This window comes from Equus caballus, chromosome 6 (genome assembly GCF_041296265.1).
Source record: "Equus caballus isolate H_3958 breed thoroughbred chromosome 6, TB-T2T, whole genome shotgun sequence".
NCBI classification, from domain to species: Eukaryota; Metazoa; Chordata; class Mammalia; order Perissodactyla; family Equidae; genus Equus; species Equus caballus.
This window is the reverse complement of record NC_091689.1, coordinates 71,749,473-71,770,796: the sequence shown is the minus strand read 5'-3', so window position 1 is coordinate 71,770,796 and position 21,324 is coordinate 71,749,473. Positions and strand designations below refer to the sequence as shown.

At 37.0% G+C, this 21,324-nt stretch overlaps 1 protein-coding gene across 7 annotated transcripts in view; it reads left to right on the top strand.

Moving 5' to 3' along the window:
- The window catches only part of ABCD2 (ATP binding cassette subfamily D member 2), a 60,423-nt gene extending 46,353 nt beyond the window's left edge, over nucleotides 1-14,070 (top strand). For all 7 annotated transcript variants that reach the window (XM_070270115.1, XM_070270118.1, XM_070270117.1 and 4 more), the window contains 2 exons: nucleotides 5,287-5,412; nucleotides 10,514-14,070. In XM_070270115.1, coding sequence (XP_070126216.1) covers nucleotides 5,287-5,412; nucleotides 10,514-10,733 — 346 coding nt within the window. In that variant the 3' untranslated portion in view covers nucleotides 10,734-14,070. The remainder of the gene's footprint in view (nucleotides 1-5,286; nucleotides 5,413-10,513) is intronic.
- Nucleotides 14,071-21,324: the final 7,254 nt, after the last annotated feature.

Here is a 21,324-nt window from a genome sequence, read left to right as displayed (position 1 = left end):
AGCAAGGAGTTGGCTATTAATTTTTTTTTTTAAAGATTGGCCCCTGAGCTAACATTTGTTGCTTATCTTCTTTTTTTCATACTCTTCTTCTCCCCAACCCCCCCAGTAAGAGTTGTGTATTCTAATTGTGGGTCCTTCTGGTTGTGCTATGTGGGACGCTGCCTCACCATGGCCTGATGAGCGGTGCCATGTCTGTGTCCAGGATCCGAACTGGTGAAACCCTGGGCCACTGAAGTGGAGCACGCAAACTTAACCACTTGACTACGGGGCAGGCCCCTGGCTATCAATTTTTAATTAATTAATTTATTTTATTTTATTTATTTTTGTTTTGAGGAAGATTAGCCCTGAGCTAACATCTGCTGCCAATCCTCCTCTTTTTGCTGAGGAAGACTGGCCCTGAGCTAACATCCGTGCCCATCTTCCTCTACTTTATATATGGGACACCTGCCACAGCATGGCTTGCCAAGCGGTGTGCAGGTTCACACCCAGGATCTGAACTGGTGAACCCCGGGCCGCCGAGAAGCGGAACATGAGAACTTAACCTCTGTGCCACCAGGATGGCCCCTATCAAGTTTTTTCTAAAACTTTTTATGGAAAAAAACATCAAAACTTCATCAAAGAGAAAATTGTAAGGTGAATCCCATATTCCCATCACACTGATTCAACAAATCTAACATTTGACTATGCTTGATTTCTCTGTTCTTTTTTTTTTTTTCATTTTTGAAGCACTTTAAAGCAAATCCCAAACATCATGGAGTTTTTTCCTTAAAAACTTTGGCACCAATCTCTGAAATAGTAGGATATTTTCTTACATAACAACATACCGTAATCATACCTAATAAAATTAATAATAATTATGTGAAGTCATCTAATACCTGGTTCATATTCAAAGTTTCCCTGATTGTCTCAAAAATATATTTTTATGCTTGATTTGTTCAAACCAAGATCTAAACAAGTTTTGCTCATTGAATTTTGGTGGTATATCTCTTAATTATTTTTCAGTCTAAAGAATCTACTCTTTCCTCTTGCTCTTCTCCCCGCATCGTTTATGCCACTGACTTGTTAAAGAAAGTGGCTCTATGACAATGTTGCCCATTCTAGATTTATCTGATTGCTTCCTCATGGGGTCCTTTACTACTGTCCTCAATCTCCTATTTTTCCTGTAAACTGGAAATTAGAGATAAAATCTTGATTATATTTAGGTTCGGCCTTTTTGATAAGAGTTTAACATATAATATTTATCATTGAAAAAAGAAGGTATCATTTAAACAACTTATTAAAATATGTTCATTTCATAGAAGTAGAAAATTTAGATAAGTACAAACGAAAAAAATCTCTTATTACTTATAATACTTAAAATTTTGGGATAGTTTCTTCTCAGTCTTGGTACACAAAAGTTGACTATCTTGATTTTTTTAATGTAATTATTTCATAAAGTATATTGTAATTTATATCCCTCTTTTAACTTTGTATGCTATTATGTATATTATTATGTAATAACTAGCCAAGGTTTATTAACAATATTATTATTGTAAAATTTATGTGCCAAATGCACAGACCTTAAGTGTATAATTCAATGACTTTTGATAAATGTATATACATTATATAACCAACACCTCTGTTAAGACAGAGAATGTTTCTGTCACCCTAGAAAGTCCCTCATGCCCCTTTCCAATCAAACTCCCCTTGGACAATATCTGTCCTGATTTTTATCATCATAGATTATTTCTGCCTGTTCTACAACTTCACATAAATTAAATCATACAATATGTATTTTTGTGTCTAGCTGGAATTTTTTAATGAGAAAAATTATTGTGTTAATAACATGATATTTGTAATAATGTACATAGTTAGTACAAGAATATGGCAAGCTAAAAACATATGAACCAAAACTTGCTAACTCAGAATTTGTAGTGAATTGTGTTTTGGAATGCCTCTTCCTCAGATGACGTGGTGAGATTCAAGAGCAAACTTTACAGTTTGACGTTTATGGCCAGCTGTTACCCACTATCACCCTGAATCTGTTTGAGCCTCGTCCGTAAACATTCAGTAAGATGATCACCAGCATAGTTGGTGAAATGTAATACAGCGGAATGTAAAATGTGACTGTAAATTCTCACTGTTCTCAGTGTGTTAATAAAATAAACTCTGTAATAAAGAACAAGAGACATTAGTAAAAGATGCCAATCCTAAGAGATTTCAAGTACCTGTAACTTGAAATAAATAGTTGATACTTATGTATCTAAAGTATACACGTTTGGATATAGTGTGAGACTGAATAAAGATCAAGTTACAAGTATATCCGTGGAAAGAAAATTTAATGACTCATAGGAAGATCAGTGAAGATGAGCACGTTGTTGAAAAGCAGAATCTACTGAGAAAAAATAAAATGAAATAGAAATATTAAACTCAGTGTAGGAAAATTATAACAATGAGAATCTGCCTCCCCTCATCCTCAAAGGATTAATAACAAGATTTGAGGGGCCTGCCCCGCGGCCAAGTGGTTAAGTTCCTGCACTCCACTTCAGGGCCCAGGGTTTCGCTGGTTTGGATCCTGGGCGCGGACATGGCACTGCTCATCAACCCATGCTGAGGTGGCGTCCCACATGCCACAACTAGAGGGACCCACAACTAGAATATAAAACTATGTGCCCCGGGGGCTTTGGGGAGAAAAAGCAGAAAAAAAACCAAACAAACCAAGATTTGAACTATAATGAGAAAGACTTGAGCTGGCCAAAACAGAGAACTTCTGCAGGGAGTATTAAATATCACAATAGTATACTCTTTTTGAGAGGATCTTAATTTTAATGTTTTGAGAATGATCAGGAAAGTCCTATCTTAAGGGGGATAGATTAGATCCTTCACAAGGCTCATGCTTCTAATAATACACCAAGAGAAAAAGGGAAATCTGAGAAACAATATTATCTAATGTTTTGCTTAGTTATATCAGTTCCAGATTCCAGCTATTGCTTAATATATTTGAATACACATAGACACACATACACACACATACAGGCACCAGTCCTGCCAAAGAAACAAAAGTGTGTGATCTATCTTACATCTGCTAGACTAAGGGTTGCTATGACAACAGAGTGTAAGATATATACTTTACTTCTAATTCTAAAATGGCGTCCCTTTATTTAGCTCAAGGCGTTCTGAAAAATAAGACACATTAAGTAATGTAATTACTGGGAAAAGATTTCACAAAAAAGAAAATTTACCCCAAACCTCTCTCTTTTATACTTCCTTTTCTTTTCCCTTTTTTCCACTGAAAAGAAAATCATCCACAAAACAGTAATCAACTCTGAGACAAAGAAGTAATGCTTAATACTTAAACCAGCCAGCAAAACCACTTCTGTTGATGTCATGAGGAACCTGCAGTGATCTTTCAGTTCTTTGCATGGAGAGCAGCTGTTAAAGTCAAATGGGTGTTAAAGATTCCTTTGACTCCTGTATCTATTAGCTTTGACTTCTCCTCTAGAATAAGTAACAGGATCCTATCAATAAGCAAATCAGGGACCAGCCCCCAGGCCAAGTGGTTAAGTTGGCGTGCTCTGCTTTGGCAGCCCAGGGTTTCGAGGTTTCGATCCTAGGCATACACATGGCAGCGTGCATCAGGCCATGCTGAGGCGGTGTCCCACATGCCAGAACTAGAAGGACCTACAACTAAAATATACAATTATGTACTGGTCAGATTTGGGGAGAAAAAGCAAAATAATAAAAAAATAATAATACATTAAAAAATAAGCAAATCAATTATGGAAAGACAATTTACAGTGCTAAATAATTATTTGTGCTGAACGAGAAATTACTACTGGTTTCAATTTTTTTTTTTTAAAGATTTTATTTTTTTTCCTTTTTCTCCCCAAAGTCCCCCGGTACATAGTTGTATATTCTTCGTTGTGGGTCCTTCTAGTTGTGGCATGTGGGATGCTGCCTCAGCGTGGTTTGATGAGCAGTGCCATGTCCGCACCCAGGATTCGAACCAACGAAACACTGGGCTGCCTGCAGCGGAGCACGTGAACTTAACCACTTGGCCACGGGGCCAGCCCCACTGGTTTCAATTTTTATCTTTTCATTGTCATTTATTTAAAAAAAACTCAGAATATCTTCATGAAGGAAATTGTCTTGGTAAACACTTGATACTGATTCTCAACGCTGAAATAAGTAATAAATGACAGTGCATGAGCAAACCTTTGGTCCCAATAACAAAGCTAAGTCATGTTGCTGAGTACCAAATAGATACCTGAAGTCCAGACAGATTGAAGGAAGACAGGGAAAGAAAAAAGAAAGGCAGTCAGGTGAGATGAAAGGAAGAGAATAAACAGAAGGAAATGGTGGCAAGTGATAGGTATCCTGAGAGTACTAGACAGTCATTTCCAAAGTAAAAATTGAGCTAGAAAAAAAAAAAAATGATTGAGTGCAATCAGAAAAATACTTACTGATTTTTTTCGATAAGAATGTGTTTGTCGGGGCTGGCCCCGTGGCCGAGTGGTTAAGTTTGCGCGCTCCGCTGCAGGTGGCCCAGTGTTTCGTTAGTTCGAATCCTGGGCGCGGACATGGCACTGCTCATCGAACCACGCTGAGGCAGCGTCCCACATGCCACAACTAGAAGAACCCACAATGAAGAATACACAACTATGTACCGGGGGGGCTTTCGGGAGAAAAAGGAAAAAATAAAATCTTAAAAAAAAAAAAAAAAAAGAAAAGAATGTGTTTGTGAAGCATGGTCTCAATGTTACCAGGTTAAATACCTACTCTAAATTTGTCAGATTAGGCATGCTTACTTTAGTAGAGTCTTGTGGCAATGAAATTCCATTAGTAGTGATTAGGTACTCACGTTGTTGACGAAATTATCTTCACAGTAAATCTTTGCTAACAGGGCTGTGGCCTGTTTGATAATTAGCTACTGTGATGTATTTTTCATGTAATTAGTCACAACCTTGTCACCAAGAATGAACCTGCCTTCTGCAGGGAAATATACTCAGTGACCTGCCTCATCTTTCCTGTGCCTCATCTTCATGATTCACTCATCTGCATAACAATAAAGCCTACTGTATTGTGAGCAGGTACCAGAAAATCTATTTAAAATTTAAAAGGTGTATGATATTCTGGTCCAAAGAGGGGGGATGACTGCTCTTTTGCTTTATCATTTGTCACCTTTAATAATGTCATATATTCTTTTGCTCCTTTAAAGATGTTAACATTGCAACTCATATCATCCAAATAAGGATTTATAATTTGAATAGGAAAATCATTCATTTATTTGTGTTTATTTTTTTCAAGACCAAAGTATGCCTTGCTGGATGAATGTACCAGTGCTGTCAGCATTGATGTTGAAGGAAAGATATTTCAGGCTGCAAAAGGGGCCGGAATTTCCTTACTGTCTATAACACACAGGCCTTCTCTTTGGTAAGTGTTTCCAATGCTAATTTGTGATAGATGGTTTTTCTTTGTATTTCTTAAAGAATAACTTTGCTAAACTTTTACTATGGAGCATAAGACATTTCACTTATTCTCTAGTTGTATTTTTGTTAAATTGCACACTAGTGATTTAGAAACTCCAAAGATAACATCATAACATTAATGTGCTATTTGAAAACCATCAGCACATTCCAATAATTCTGAAAAGAAGCAGTAAAATCCAGTGATTTGTTTTAGCTGAAAATATTCATATTTCCATAGTATGTACTAGGAAAGAATGTATTTATATAATTTTACATCATCTTTTTAGTCCTCTCTTCAAAATCCAGGAAAAAAAAATACCACAACTTGATATTCCCCTTAATGATTAAGTTGGAGAAAACACAGAAAGAAATACTTTTTTGGGTTTTGTTAAGAAAAAATGAACAAAAATGTTTTGTAAATAATATCTCATAAAATTTTATGGGATTTCCCCCTTTTTAAAAAAATGATGGCACCAATTTTTACCATTCCTCTTTTTCCTTGATTCATCATCATAATAACAGTTGCTAGTGCAGATTCAGCACCTATTCTCTTCCAGGCTTATTTTATTTAAGCCTCATAACAATCCTGTAGAGTATAGGTAGTCCAATTATCCTCATCTTACAGATGAAGAAACCTTGAACTAGAAAAATAAGAAAGGTAACTCACCAGGATCACACCCTCTGTACTATAGTAAACAGCTCTATTTTTACAAGGAACTCAAAATGTATCTCATGCATAAACTGTGAAAATACTTTTTCGTTCACACTACATTCCACTGTCTACTTTTGCATTTCTGTTTCATCAATCAAAATCTTTTCTTTTGACATATTAGTAACTACAGTGAACTCTACATGCTTTGACCTCCTATGTCCCAAAAGACAGGCAAGACTCCTCTTCTCTCTGGCTGAAGCATTCTGTAGCATCTGACTGATCACATTCTATGCCAAAGCTGTCATCGTGTACATAACTTCAAACCTAGACTAAGTAGCAAGCTTTGTTAGAGTTAATCCTTGAAGCCCTTCTAGACCTTTCACCTTATAAAGAATGTTTACTTTAAAATTGTGAATAAACTGAGTATTCAGTTCAGCTCAGGCTTTTATGCAAATTTCTTTGACTCTGAATCCTACTTCTATTGAGAAGATAATAATCTATTTTCATGCTTTATTTAAGCATTCAGATTTTTCATAATTTTTGTTTTCTTCAGAGAGTTGACCTGAAAATAAAGCATTTCATGAAGTGACCCTTTCTCTGGAACTTTGTCATTTGTCTCTCCATTGTTAGGAATTAATTGGCATCTGGAGTTATAGGACCCTGTTTTGCTAATCTCTCCAGAGGCAATCTGGATCTAGTCCAGGATGAGTTAGAGTCCAAGTCGATGAGTGATTCCTCTGACTCTTCCCTAGAGAGAAACAACAGGAACTGGATCTGTAGACAATTAAGACATTTCCCCGTAAATCCTCTGAATCAGGGATGACATAAAACCAGGCCAGAAGATCTCTTGAGCCCTTTCTGGTATGGACTTGTCATTTCCAGACATGCTTCCTAATAGATCACATGTTCGGATAACATGGAGTTCTCTCTTAGTCCTACTGTTTTTCTCACCTCTACCAGTGGATTTATTATGCTACCCTGTCATTCAGTTCCTTATTCAAGTAGCCTAAAGAGGCATTGGAAGCATGTTCAGTCATTTTTTTCTCAATTGAAGGAACGAATAGTTTTTTGTTATCGTTGTTGTTTTCCAGACTTTATTTTTTTAGAGCAGTTTTAGGTTCATAGCAAAATTGATAGGAAGGTACGGAAATATCCCATATCTCTGTCCCCACACATGCATAGCCTCCCCCATTATCAATATCCTCCACCAGAATGGTACACTTGTTACAATTGATGAACCTATATTGACACATCATAATCACCCAAAGTCCATAGTTTACGTTAGGGTTCACCTAGTGTTGTACATTCTACAGGTTTGGGCAAATTTATAGTTACATGTTTCTACCATTCTAGTATTATACAGAGTATTTTCACTGCTCTAAAAGTCCTCTGTGCTCTGCCTATTCATCCCTCCCTTCCCCCAAACCCTAGAAACCACTCATCTTTAATGTCTCTATAGTGCAGCCTTTTCCAGAATGTCATATAGCTGAAATCATACAGTATGTAGCTTTTTTCCAATTGGCTTTTTTCACTTAGTAATTTTCATTTAAGTTTCCTCTGTGTCTTTTTATGGCGTGATAGCTCATTCCTTTTTACACTGAATAATATTCCATTGTTGGGTGTACACAGTTTATTTATCCATTCACCTAGTGGAGGACATCTTGGTTGCTTCCAAGTTTTAGCAATTATGAGTAAAGCTGCTATAAACATTGATGTGCAGGTTTTTGTGAGGATATGAGATTTCTCAACTCCTTTAGGTAAATATCAAGGAGTGCAATTGCTGGATTGTATGGTAAGAGTATATTTTGTTTCATAATAAACTGCAAAACTGTCTGTCAAAGTGGCTGTGCCATTTTGCATTCCCACTAGCAAGGAACTAAAGTCCCAGTTGCTCCACAGCCTTACCAGCATGTGGTGTTGTCAGTGTTCTGGATTTTGGCTATTCTAATATGTGTGTCATGGACAAGTGATTTTTCGAGCAAATAGCAAAATCTGTAATTTTGTACCTTTTAACAAGAAAAATATGTTTTTAATTGCAGCTACCCACAGTACATTTCCCCATAAAACTAAAAATTGTTAGTTCTGATTTATGAATTAGTTTAAAATTTTTACACTGTGGAAACCTATCATTTCTGATTATTCTTTTTCCCAAGATGAAATTCTTAATTTCCCTGAAAAGATTTCAGAGGAGGGAAAAGATGTATTATATTTTTCCCCATAACGACAAATGGGTAACTGTTGGTTGTAAAGATTAAAATCAATAGCAGTATCTGAAGAGGTCAAAAATTATAGAAGCTTATTACATTGTTTGATTCCTGGATAGAATTACAGCTCTATAATTACCTCTTTCCGATGCTTTATCTTATTGGCACAGGAAGTCTGCAGATTATTTCCAGTGAACCTCAGTTAATATGGTAGTTTCTTTTGAATTCCTCTGACTAAAGTAAGCCCTGAAATATTGTTTTAGCCCATAATATGGAACACACCTTTGAATCTCAGGTCATGAAACACCTATACAGTGTCTTCCTCCCATGTGGAAATCAAATAATGTTGTAGGACCGGAGTGATGAGCCAAACCTTCATTGTACATTGAAGATGGAAGTTGCCCAAGATCTGAACTACCGCATTCTAGAATAGCTCCTGGTTGTATATCCAAGACTAGGGAAGCCCAAGAAAAGTTGAGAATGAAGTAAACAAAATGATTTTTTTTAACCATTATTTCTCTTTCTCATATAACTACCTTTCTTTTGTTTTTCCATTACCGTTGTTTTAACTCTCCGATTTTAATAGCAGTATTTTCACATTTTTATTTTTTCCCTTGACACAGGAATGCATTGTTTTCAATTTAATTTTCACAAGGTCCCACCTGTTGGGAGATCACATTTTTGGAAAACTGCAGAACCTAAACATAGTAGATACTCAAAAATCTATGGAGAAGATGATTAATCTGTGTCATATGTTATCAAGCACATCGACTTCAACCTTCAGCTTGTGATTGATTTTACTCGTTTAGACATACTTTAACCTATCTTAGTGTTCCCATTTTACAGCATGCTAAAACCATTCAATCAAAATGAGATGAAACCCAAACGTCCTCAATTGATGAATAAATAAAGTATACAATACCATACAATGGAGTATTATTCAGCCATAAAAACAAAAGAGGTAATAATACATGCTGCAACTAGATGAACTTTGAAATCATTTTAAGTGAAAGAATTCAGTCACAAAACCCACGTATTGTATGATTCCAAGTATATGAAACATCCAGAATAGACAAATCCTTAGAGATATAAAGGAGATTGGTGCTTGGCAGGAGCTGAGCAGAAGGGAAACAGGGAGGGACTGATAATGGGGATAGGGTTTCTTTTGGGGGTGAAGAAAATATTCTGGAATTGGATAGTGGTGGTGGTTGCATTAGCTTGTGAATATACTAAAAATGACTGAATTTTACACTTTAAAAGGATGAATTTATGGTATGTGAATCATATCTCACTTTAAAAAAAATAGGCAGTAACAGCTACTTGAAATAAGCCCACTGATCATAGTAAATAATGACAGGTGAGAGCTTAAAAGAAAACAAGAAGTGAGAAACACTATAAGGGAAAGACAGAAAAACTGGGGACACATAAGAACATGGGCCACTTCAGCATGGTGACCAAACGCAGTGGCTCAGCCATGCGAGATCAGCTCTGAGAGCTCTACTCTCTCCACACATCCCCCATGAATCCCAGAGACTGATAACCTGAGCCTTCCTGTAGGAGAAGATGGATAGTCTCCCATCTCATCAATAAAATCATCTCTCTACCTCACTGAAGTTGCTAATTATGAACCTGAGCCATGAGAAAGGAGATTAAATTATATGAATGCAGAAAGTATCTCTAAAAGATTTCTGTCAAAGAGTTCATTTTTAAAAAACATTTTAAAACTTTAATTATCAATAAATTTGTACTTATGTAGAATAACTCATTCTCAAAGGATGGTATATTAATGAATTGGTGTTGTATTTCCTTTATTTTTCTTAGTTTTTCTGTATAACCTTTTAAATTTTTAGTTTCTTCTCTCAACTTTCTTCCGTTATTCTCATTCTAAGTATGCTTTGATATTTACTCAAAGCCGTACTGGGTTATGAAGATAAATTAAATGGATGCAACAGCATGTCTTCCTTTGCAAATCATATATATTCAGCATATGAAATAAATTTAATATAAGCAGTAGAATTTCCTAGCGATTAATGACTTTTGGAGTAAAAAAAATCACAATAGTCACCCTCTTGGGGATTTTTGAAAATTGAATATAAAATAGGCACCTTACTTAAAAATTGCCTTTGGATATCAATTAGAATGATAAAACTATAACTAAAATGGCTTTTCACAATTATTGCTAATAATATTATTTCATTTTGATTATGCAGGAAATACCACACTCATTTATTACAGTTTGATGGTGAAGGAGGTTGGCGCTTTGAACAATTGGATACTGCTATCCGTTTAACACTGAGTGAAGAAAAACAAAAGCTGGAATCTCAGCTAGCTGGGATTCCCAAAATGCAGCAAAGACTCAATGAACTATGTAAAATTTTGGGAGAAGACTCAGTGCTAAAAACAATCAAAAATGAAGATGAGACATCTTAATTTGTTTTGACATATTTTAAAAGTTAATTTTCAGGTAAAGGCTCAGAGACACTCTGTTATAGTGCATGCGTTGTGTTAAGCTAAGCTCAGAGGAAAAAAGGCAGCAAGAAATGTTCTATGAAATTTTAGCATCAAGGAAATATGTGTTCTGACAGAGGAAAATAAAATGCATTATGTAAGATTAGTCATATGGCTTCTACTAATTCCTAGTAAAAGCCTAGTTCACCTGTAAAACAGGATTTTCTAGGTGAATTCATGATGAATACCAGATTTGCTGTGTGTATGTGATGTGTCTGAAGTTCTTAACAAACATGGGTGATATCTTGAGAAGGGAACAACTGAAGAGCAGCATTTGCGTTGAAACCAAGTGCAGAGAATTAGAAGTCTGAGTAATATTTCAGCCCATCTATGGTTATTAGGTTTAATAGCTAGAATTCATGTCCATCATTGTCAGTGGTCAACTAAACCTCTGTTAAAATAGCAGACAGTTTGATAAATAATTTCAATATGAAAAAAATTCTTTTAATGGCAATGGTTGAGAGAAAGAAGCATGGCTATACATGTATGAAATGCCATTTTTTTTTTTTTTTAGATTTTGAACACCTTAATGTGGGCCCATTAATCGGTTTTATAAGAATCTTACATATCTGTTAATAAGCTCTTTCATTTTAAAAAGAGGATTGCCAATACAGAAAACGAATATCCAAACAACGTTGTCTCAGCCTGTTACTTTACTTTGAAGCATTATCTATTGCAACTTCTGTCCAGAAATACTCGGCTTGTTTTTGTGCTCAAAGGAGGAGTCCACCACCTTTTTAAAATAGCAGTGCTGTAACAGAATACAGGGGTTCTCAAAATCACAGTGGTAAGAACATACATTGGAATAAGACTTTATAATTCCCAATCCTCATTTACATCGTTTCATTTTAATCCTTGGGGCAGTATTTTGAGGTACATATTATTTTTCTAGTTTGCTTTTGAGAAAATCTACACTCAGAATTGCCCTAATTATGCCGTTTATTTAGGGACAGATCCAGGGATCAAATGAAGTTCTCCTGATTCCCTGGTTCAGTGCTATTTCCACTATTATCCTTGAAATCCAACTGGGCTATAATATCAATAAAAGTTAAATGAGATGTTGAAAAGAAAATAAATTTAGTAATGTTAGTGTTATTGTTATTTGGTTATTGTTTACACGATATAGAAAGTAAGTACAAGGTGGAAAGGCCATTGGTTCTGAGGTTTAAAATGGGCCAAGAAAGTTAGCAAATCTTTCAGCAACTGTGCATTCAAACTCAATATAAATGTACCTCTACAGCCAGCAATCAAAAGGGGAATTAATTGTTATAGGTAAGTTTAATATTTATGGAACATAATGAGAAAGAATCTGTATGGAATAGTCATAGGGAATAAATCTTATCTCTTTATGTGCCCTGGAGTTGGAAGTGCAAAAGCCGGGACTAGCGTTTTAATCTCCTACCCCCTGTACCACCATGTTGACGGGCCAGGAAAAATGGAGATGATCTGTTAATGGTTTAGGATTTTATTTGCGTTACTAGACACAGCCATAATGGATGCTGAGTCTGTGATTCTCAGACTTTTTCAGGTGGTGGAGTACCTGGAATGCATTCATGACGACTGTAGTAGAACATCATGACATTTTCACTTTTTCGGTTCCACCATGCTAACTAGGACGTTGTTAATTATCAATAAATGTAACCATCTTATATGAAAGAATGCAATATAAAATCATAATCAGTACATATGACTAAGTTTTTCTGTTAGTATCATTAGCTACTCCTTTATGCATTTGTCAGTTACTACTACTTCCTGTTAGAAAAGTGAGGCAGGTATCAAAGGTTAAAAAAAATGCATGGAACCAAAACTTAAACTTGATAAAAATTATCCGATAATCTTAACTTCTATATTAGCAGTTATCCAGTTTATACTGCTCTGGGGAAAATTCTGAGATAAGTGTCCTAAGTTAACTTTTAAAGACACAAGAAGAAAATGAAAAGTCCTCATTTGAAACATATGCATAATTCTCATAAGTTGAAAAATAAAGCATTAGGACCCAATATATTGTATTTTGAAACTTTAAAGCAATGCCAAAACAAATATTAGATTTGTAATTAGCCCTTATTTAATATATTCTAAGAATGAGCTAAAGTAAATAAGACTCATTATTTATAATGTACAGGATTCGAGGATGCTTAAAATTATGTAGTAAAAACTGTACGCACTGCAATTTAAGTGTTAAAGTTCTGAGGAACATGTTTTCCATGAGCTTTTTTGTGCCTATTTATTTTCTGAACTTACTTCAGGACCAATATCCTCTAACTTGGAGGGCAAAAAGAATTGTGATTTGAATTTGCATTTGCGTATCATTTAATTGTTTCCAAAATGGTCCAATGATTATACCATATTTTACTATTCTCATAGTTATATTTTATGAAAAATGTGAACCGGATTGAGAAACCAAATAGCCGTCTTTGAAAATAGAAAAGAATGGACAAGGAAAGGACAGAGAAAGGATATTTCAATTTTCAAACTACTTTTACTGTGTTATCTATTTGCCCAAACTTTCGACTTCTATTTTTTTGGTTTTTGGGTTTGTTTTCTTTTCGGTCACAGAAAGCTATAAATTTATGGAGCTCGATTTTTAAGTGTGCATTTTTTAATTAACTTTTAAACTTGGAAAATAAGTTGCATTCTATGAAAACGTCGCATTTTGTTTCTGCAGCATGTCGTGTTATGCCAAGCATGAGTCTAAAATATTGTGTGTTCTTATAAACAAGATAATGTGTAAAAATCCCTCTCCAGTAATTTCAAGGAGAATGATATATCTAGATATTCAACCAAGTTTACATGGGAGTGGTTTTCACTTGACAGTTGTTTGATTTTTGTGTCAAATTTTGCTCTGCCAGTAAAGGTATAAAGGGCATGTTAGTTTTTTATTTGAGACTTTGGTTCCAAGAATAACTTCATATTTGGCAAGGCTTAGCCTCTTAAAATCTGTTTGGAATAGGTTTTTGATTCCGTAAGCCTAGAAAAATTTGTTACACATTGGAACTCAAATCCAGAGGATGTTCCACACTTCTGGGATGTGCAGAAAATGGTAGTGATTATTTAGCCATTGATTAAAAGAGATGCCTTTAATATAATTACGTTATGGGCAAAAATTATTCTCATTTAGAAGTGTAAAGTACTGTCACCTAGCCCAGGGTGTTTACAGTCCTGCTGATGTACAGTTAGGTGTATACTTGTAGTGTTTGCCACATGAGAACTTGCAGGGGGATGTGTAAAATGTTTTTATTAAAAGCAAATCTCTTCTTCATTGTGGGTGCCTTTCCTGATTACAAAGTACAGAACTACTTTACAGTTTTTATTGTGAAATTTTCAAAACCAGTTATCTACACTTATGAGCAGGGTTTGTGTTAGTGAAAGCAAATGAGAAAAATGTCCTTAATGGTAAAAATCACTATGTAGCTAAACTGGAATGTGGCTATGTGTGAATACATTATAATATAGTCTCCGTTCAATGTGGAGTTACTTGAGCTCAACATTCCTTGTAAATTCCTTAATCATCATGAAAAACCTTGATTAATCAAAGGAATTACAAATTATTCCGGTGGTAGAAAATGCCTTATTTCTATATTTTAAATGACTCTTTTGGGTATTTGTCTACATACGCCTCAGTTATCAGTTGTGTGGTGCACAACCTTGCGGAGTACTATGCACAATAGTCACCAAACAGTTGCTTAAATATTTATTTTCTTTATTAATTCAACACGCTTATTTATTAAGTACCAACCTATGCCATGCATTGTGCCAGGTTCTAGGAATAAATAAAATATGGTCTCTGTCCCAAGAATCTTACAGCCCATTGAAAATTAGGAAAATGAGTATCCTTAGTCAGAGAAACAGTTAATGGCTACTATTTATTATTTACCAAGTTGGCACAAAGCATTGCATATACATTGACTCATTAAATCTTCATAAAACTTTAATTTAATAAAAGGGCAGTGAGAACAGAAAGGTTAAGTAATTCATCCAGCCTCATACGGCTACTAACTGTAGAGCTGAAATGTAACCCTAGCAATATTTGATTACAAAGCCTGTGCAACTCCCCGTCACCTTCCTTTTAATTAGTTTAGGTAATTTTTCATTATTACTGCTTTTAACTCTAAAGTTGTAAGTATAGAAACTGGCTCAAGTTTTCTGGTTAACCAAACATACATTTTTTCATCTAGAAAGGAAATTTGTCACACAAATTATGTTTCTCATTGTTTTTATTATAGATGATGGAGGTGGTCCCATGGGAGAAGGAGAACAAAAGGCAAATTTTCAAATGTTTTGAGAAAGAAATGTCCAAACTGGCTAACATTCATTCGTTCAGTAAATATTTATTGACATATTCAATGTACCAGTTATCGTGCTAGGGATTCAGAAGTAAACAAGACAGATTGGGTTGCAGCCCTCATGAAACATTTTAATATATCAGTACTAGACAATCGTCTACCTGTTAGATGTTGCGGTCCCACCCGAATGGCATGTTCCTTTTGTGGTATCTTCTCGATTCTTGTAATTCCCGACTAAGACCGCTCTGTTGCACCAGAAAATGTCAGAAGCATTTTCTGGCAGCAGGATTCCCTTGATTCTACACTTAAGGGCTTCGCAATCCTCATGCCTTCCAACTTGGTCTAAGTTATAAGGGCCAGGAACACCAGTCTGTAGGGCGATATCATCCCTCTCCAGCAGGTGGTCCCATACGTTTGGCATGTCGTCTTGAAACCCGGGAGACGTTAGCTTCTCAAGTCTGGATCATGTAAAGTGAACCAGTTTTGTACAATGAAAAGCATCTCTCTTGTGCTAACACAAAATGCAGATAAATATAGCAGGAAAGTTCTGAAAAACAAAAAAACCCAATCATTATAAAAGTGAATACACAAAACTTCCAAAGTTAAATGTATTTAAAAATGTATGCTTTATCTCATACTTTGTGGCCCAAAGTAGAAGATGGTTAAGTATTCACCTTACGTGTTTTTATGTGATTTAATAACTGTAAGATAGATTATGCAGCAATAAAACAATGAAATATTAAACACTAAATACTCACTTGGCTATATCATTTAATTATAGTTAGTTTAATCTATATAAAACAGGAGGCAACCTTATATATCAAATATATATTTAATTTTTATGTGTTGAATATATTAAACTTAATAATTAAAATGTATTGGGCTTATACATTATGTAAATGGATAAAACTAGGAAAGTTTACACTAGAAACGTGTCTCAGGACTCACACAGGGATGAGGCAAAGGTGGTCCTATAATGAAATGACATCTTAGTGAGAAACTAATATAATGGGACCTTTTGCAACATGCAGATATTGATAACTCAAGAATGATGAAGACTGATGGAGCACGGTTCAAAGACCCTGTTTAAGCTGGTTTGTTGCTCAACATGGGACAAGATCCATATAGGTGGGGTTTGCATAAATGCGGTTAATGTAGGTCCTTCTTAGAAGTTTAATACAAAAACAGCATGATGATTTTGAGGACGTAAGTAACTGAAGAATTTTTTATTGTAATAAAAAACGAAGTTCACCATCTTAACCGTTTTCAAATGTACAGTTCAGTAATGTTAAGTCCATTCACATTGTGAAACAGATCTGCAGCATTTTTTCATCTTACAAATCTGAAACTCTATACCCGTTAAGCAATAACTGCCCCTCTCCCCAGCACCTGGTAACCATCATTCTACTTTCTGTTTCTATGAATGTGACTATGTTAGACACCTCATCTAAGAGGAATCATACAGAATTTGTCTTTTTGTGACTAGCTTATTTCATTTGGCATAATGTCCTCAAGGTTCATCCCTGTTGTGGCATGTGACAGGATTTCCTTCCTTGTTAAGGCTGAATAATATTTCATTGTACATATATACCACATTTTGCTTATCCATTCTTCCATTGATAGAACGGGTTCCTTCCACCTCTTGGCTATTGTGAGTAAAGCTGCTATGAACATGGGTGTACAAATCTCTCTTCAAGCCCTGCTTTCAATTCTTTGGGATATATACCCAGAAGTGGGATTGCTGGATCATATGGTAGTTCTCTTTAAGTTTTTGAGGAAGCTCCATGCCGTTTTCCACAGTGGCTGTGCCAGTTTACATTCCCATCGACAGTGCACAAGGGTTCCAATCTCTCCACATCCTCACCTTGATATTTTGGTCTTTTGATAGTAACCATTCTAACGGGTGTGAGGTAATATCTCATTTGTGTTTTGATTTGCATTTCTCTGATGATTAGTGATGCTGAGCATCTTTTCATATGCTTCTTGGCCATTTGAGTATGTTATTTGGAGAAATGTCCATTCAAGCCCTTTGGCTGAAGAATTTTTCTTTTTAATTAAAACTCATTTCATGGTGTTCAAGGCCCCTCCTGACCTGGCCTCAATCTGTTTCCTCTGCCTCCAAAAGGCTGCCTTCCCTTCCCGCTCTTCCATCCCTCTGCTCTTCATCTTCTTGGCTGGACATGGCAGGTGTTCCCTTTTACTTTCTCTCTTATTTGCTCAGTTAGGAATGTCCTTATTCCACCAGCTTCATCTATCAAAATCTTATCTAGGGGCCAGCCCTGTGGCCAAGTAAAGTTCCACATGCTCTGCTTGGGCCACCTGGGGTTCGAGGGTTTGGATCTCGGGTGTGGACCTACTCCACTCATCAGCCACGCTGTGGAGGCATCCGACATACAAAGTGGAGGACGATTGGTACAGATGTTAGCTCAGGGCAAATCTTCACACACACACACACACACACAAAAACCCAAAAAACAACCCTATTTAGCTTTAAGGACATCTTAAATTCTTTCCAGTTATATATAACTTTTCTTTTATGCTTACAGAGCACTTTATTTGAAATCCATTCATCACATTTATCACATGCTTGCTACCTTTTATTATTTGTTTGTGTATGTATCTTCCCCATTCAATCATTTATTCATTTGTTAAATAATCTTCTCAAACTATTTGATCTAAAATGGCCCCCCAATCAGTCCCTCTCTATCATATCAATCAATCAGTTCTATTTATGTAACTCATTTCTCCATTTATCTTATTCACTTATTTGTTAGTTGATTCTCTCTGCCTACAACCCTTGCCCTCCTGAGACTGTAAAGTCTGTGGACTAGGGATCTTGCTTGTTTTATTTACTGCAATATTCATAGCACCTAAAACAATACACGGCAGATGGGGGGCACTTAAAAAGTATTTGTTCAGGGGCTGGCCCAGTGGCATAGTGGCTAAGTTCACACACTCCACTTCAGCAGCCCAGGGTTTGCCGGTTCAGATCCTGGGCGCAGGCCCTAGAACCACTCATCAAGCCATGCTGTGGCCATGTCCCACATATAAAATAGAGGAAGATTGGCACAGATGTTAGCTCAGTGACAATATTCCTCAAGCAAAAAGAGGAAGATTAGCAACAGATATTAGCTCAGGGCCAATTTTCCTCACCAAAAAAAAAAGGAAAGAAAGAAAGAAAAAGTAGTTGTTCAATAGATGCATAAATGAATGAGTTGAACAAACAAATAAAAATAGAGAAGAACAAATACATGAATGAAAGAATGAAAATGAATGAAATCATTGAGGGAGGGCTACAAAAAGAAGTGTACTCTTGGTGCCAGCCCAGTGGCACAGTGGTTAAGTGTACAAGGTCTGCTTCAGTGGCCTGGGGTTCACTGGTTCAGATCCCAGGTGTGGACATGGCACCACTTGGCAAGCCATGCTGTGGTAGGCATCCCACATATAAAGCAGAGGAAAATGGGCATGGATGTTAGCTCAGGGCCAGTCTTCCTCAGCAAAAAGAGGAGAATTGGCAGCAGATGTTAGCTCAAGGCTAATCTTCCAAAAACAAAGGTGCACTCTTGGGGCTGGCCCCGTGGCGTAGTGGTTAAATCTGGTGTGTTCCACTTTGGTGGCCCAGGTTTGTGGGTTTGGATCCTGGGCACAGACCTACACCACTAGGTAGCCATGCTGTGGCAGCCACCCACATACAAAATAGCTGAAGACTGGCATGGATGTTAACTCAGAGTGAATCCTCCTCACTGAAAAAAAAAAAAAGTGCACTCTCTCCTTCATATCCTTGTATATTAAGCCCACACTGCTCAGTAAAACTGTAATGTATGGTTTTTTCTTTTCTGCTGAAAGAAAACTGAGCATCTTGGGAATTTCATACTATTTGCTTCCAGAATAAGTTAAGAAGTAATACACTGGTTTTAATTTTCCTAACAGGATATTGATTAGAAAAGTTTCACAAACATTTCTTCTAATCCACTGATTCAACAGAAATTAGATATCAAATTAACTGTCTAACTGAACCACCTAGTTTGATGTTTTCTCTCTCTCTGACATCCTGCAACTGTATTCCTTCCTCTTTCTGCTGCTCTGAGTAGCTCTCAACACCTCTCAAGTCAAGTAGAAGAGGCCCAGGAAATCATAGATCCTATCCACTCATTATCAATCCCAATGACCATAAAGAGGTCTTTCCTCAAATCGTGAATCGTGAATGGGCTTTTACTTTCTTGAATGTTTATGTAAAATTCAATACCAACAAAACAACCCTACCCTAACGATCACTGGACTCCTGATGATAAGAACAAGAGTCAATTCAAAGCAGAAAGCAAATTTCAGTTCTAACTCCTAATAAAGCCTGTTAGAATGCAGCCCTTGGGGACCGCCCCATGGCTGAGTGGTTAAGTTCGCGGGCTCTGATTTGGTGGCCCAGGGTTTCGCTGGTTCGGATCCTGGGCGAGGACATGGCACCACTCATCAGGCCATGCTGAGGCGGCGTCCCAAATAGCGCAACCAGAGGCACTCACAACTAGAATATACAACTGTATACTGGGGGCCTTTCGGGAGAAAAAGAAGAAAAAATGAAAAGGAAGATCGGCAACAGATGCCAGCCCAGGTGCCAATCTTTAAAAAATAAGAAAGAATGCAGCACCTTCCCCCCCCCCCCCCCACCCCGCCTCACACAGCCTCAGGTGTAGGCTTGCTGGGCAGTGATTAGGAACACAGGCTCTGGAGAAAGACTGCTTGACAGAGTCCTGCCTCGGCCACCTCCCTGCTGAGCACGGGACTTAACCTCTCCATGCCTGGGGTTTCTCATTTTTAAAGTGAAGATGATAAAAGTACTTACCTCGTAGTGTGTTGTGAGGATTAAGTGTATTCATACTTACAAAGTGCTTAGGAGAGAGCTTGCGTATGTTTACAGTTAGTACGTTTATGTGTATATTGGTATGACCTATTTAAATAAAAATCTTATCAACATCCCTTAGGAAATGAGTGTTTTTGATTGAATCATGGAAGAGAGAGGGTAATTTAAGGAGGACAGGTGGTCCTTTTGGGTAGAGGAACCCTAAGTGTGAGTTTCTAGAAGTCAACTAGCTCAGTGTCTGATGCATAGTAGTTATTTAGTATGCGCTTGTGGAATAAATGAGTGAAGAATAAATAAATGAGGTATTAGCAGAAGAAAGAAACAAGGAGATAGGCACATGCCAAAGATAAAATTGCTTTCTTTGCAATTTTGCGTAGTGTCCAAATATTAGAGGGCATGGTACTGAAATTGTATGGACTTGCTGTCTTTGCGGTGGGGCCCATTGGTTACTGTACCTGAAATTATATATAAACTGATGTGTCCAAAAGGTTGAAACACTAATCTTCCTCTGAATTTAGTTTCTCCAGTCCCAAATCTGCCAGAGTCCCTACATGGCTTTAGTGTGTCCACTTCACGCTTGTTTCTTCCATACAATCCCCAAAAGAGCAGAGGACGCGAGGAGGAGAAAGGGACTTGGAGAAAAAGAACAAGGAAGAGAAACATAAGGACAGGGAAGAAGAGGTAGTAATATGGGGCTGTGGTTGCAGTGACAATGGAAAGAGAGGAGAGACAAGTAATTCTGGAGACCTATGACCTTTGTCACTCTGGCTTCCCTCATCTTCTGTCTTACCCTCTCAGGGGAATTTCCATATCCACAGGGAACTCTGGAACAGGTGCCCATTGAAGATCCTCTTTCTTTCTGATGAAGATGGAGAATTGGGATTTATCACCGCCTCTTATTGATCTAGTTTGGCTTATCATATTACCCCAAAATTATCCTGCTCACACCCATCTGGCAAAAGTCCAATCACGTGCGATCCTAATCTCCGGTTCTCTTCAGGCCTGGACAAGAGCCACTGAGCGTTGCTGGAGCAAGTCACTCTTTAGGGTAAAATGTTCACTATAAATTCATAGTGATCAACTTCAAAAGATTTCTCAGCACCGCTCAGTAGTCCTCCCTGTATTTCTTCGGTTCCCTCACCCTCCCACTCTCCACAACTACTTGCTCTGCGCTCTGAACAAGTCCAACCCTCTCTCCTTCACTTTTTCTCACAGCTAGTCTTTGGCTGACCCTTTACCTTTCTGCCACCAAACGTGAAAACTTATCCTTACCCACATCCGTTCTACCCTTTGTCCCCTCTCACAAACAGAGGACTGCTTCTTTCTTTTCCTGAATCAGTTGCTCCTAGGAACCACCCTTGCCACCTCCTCATTC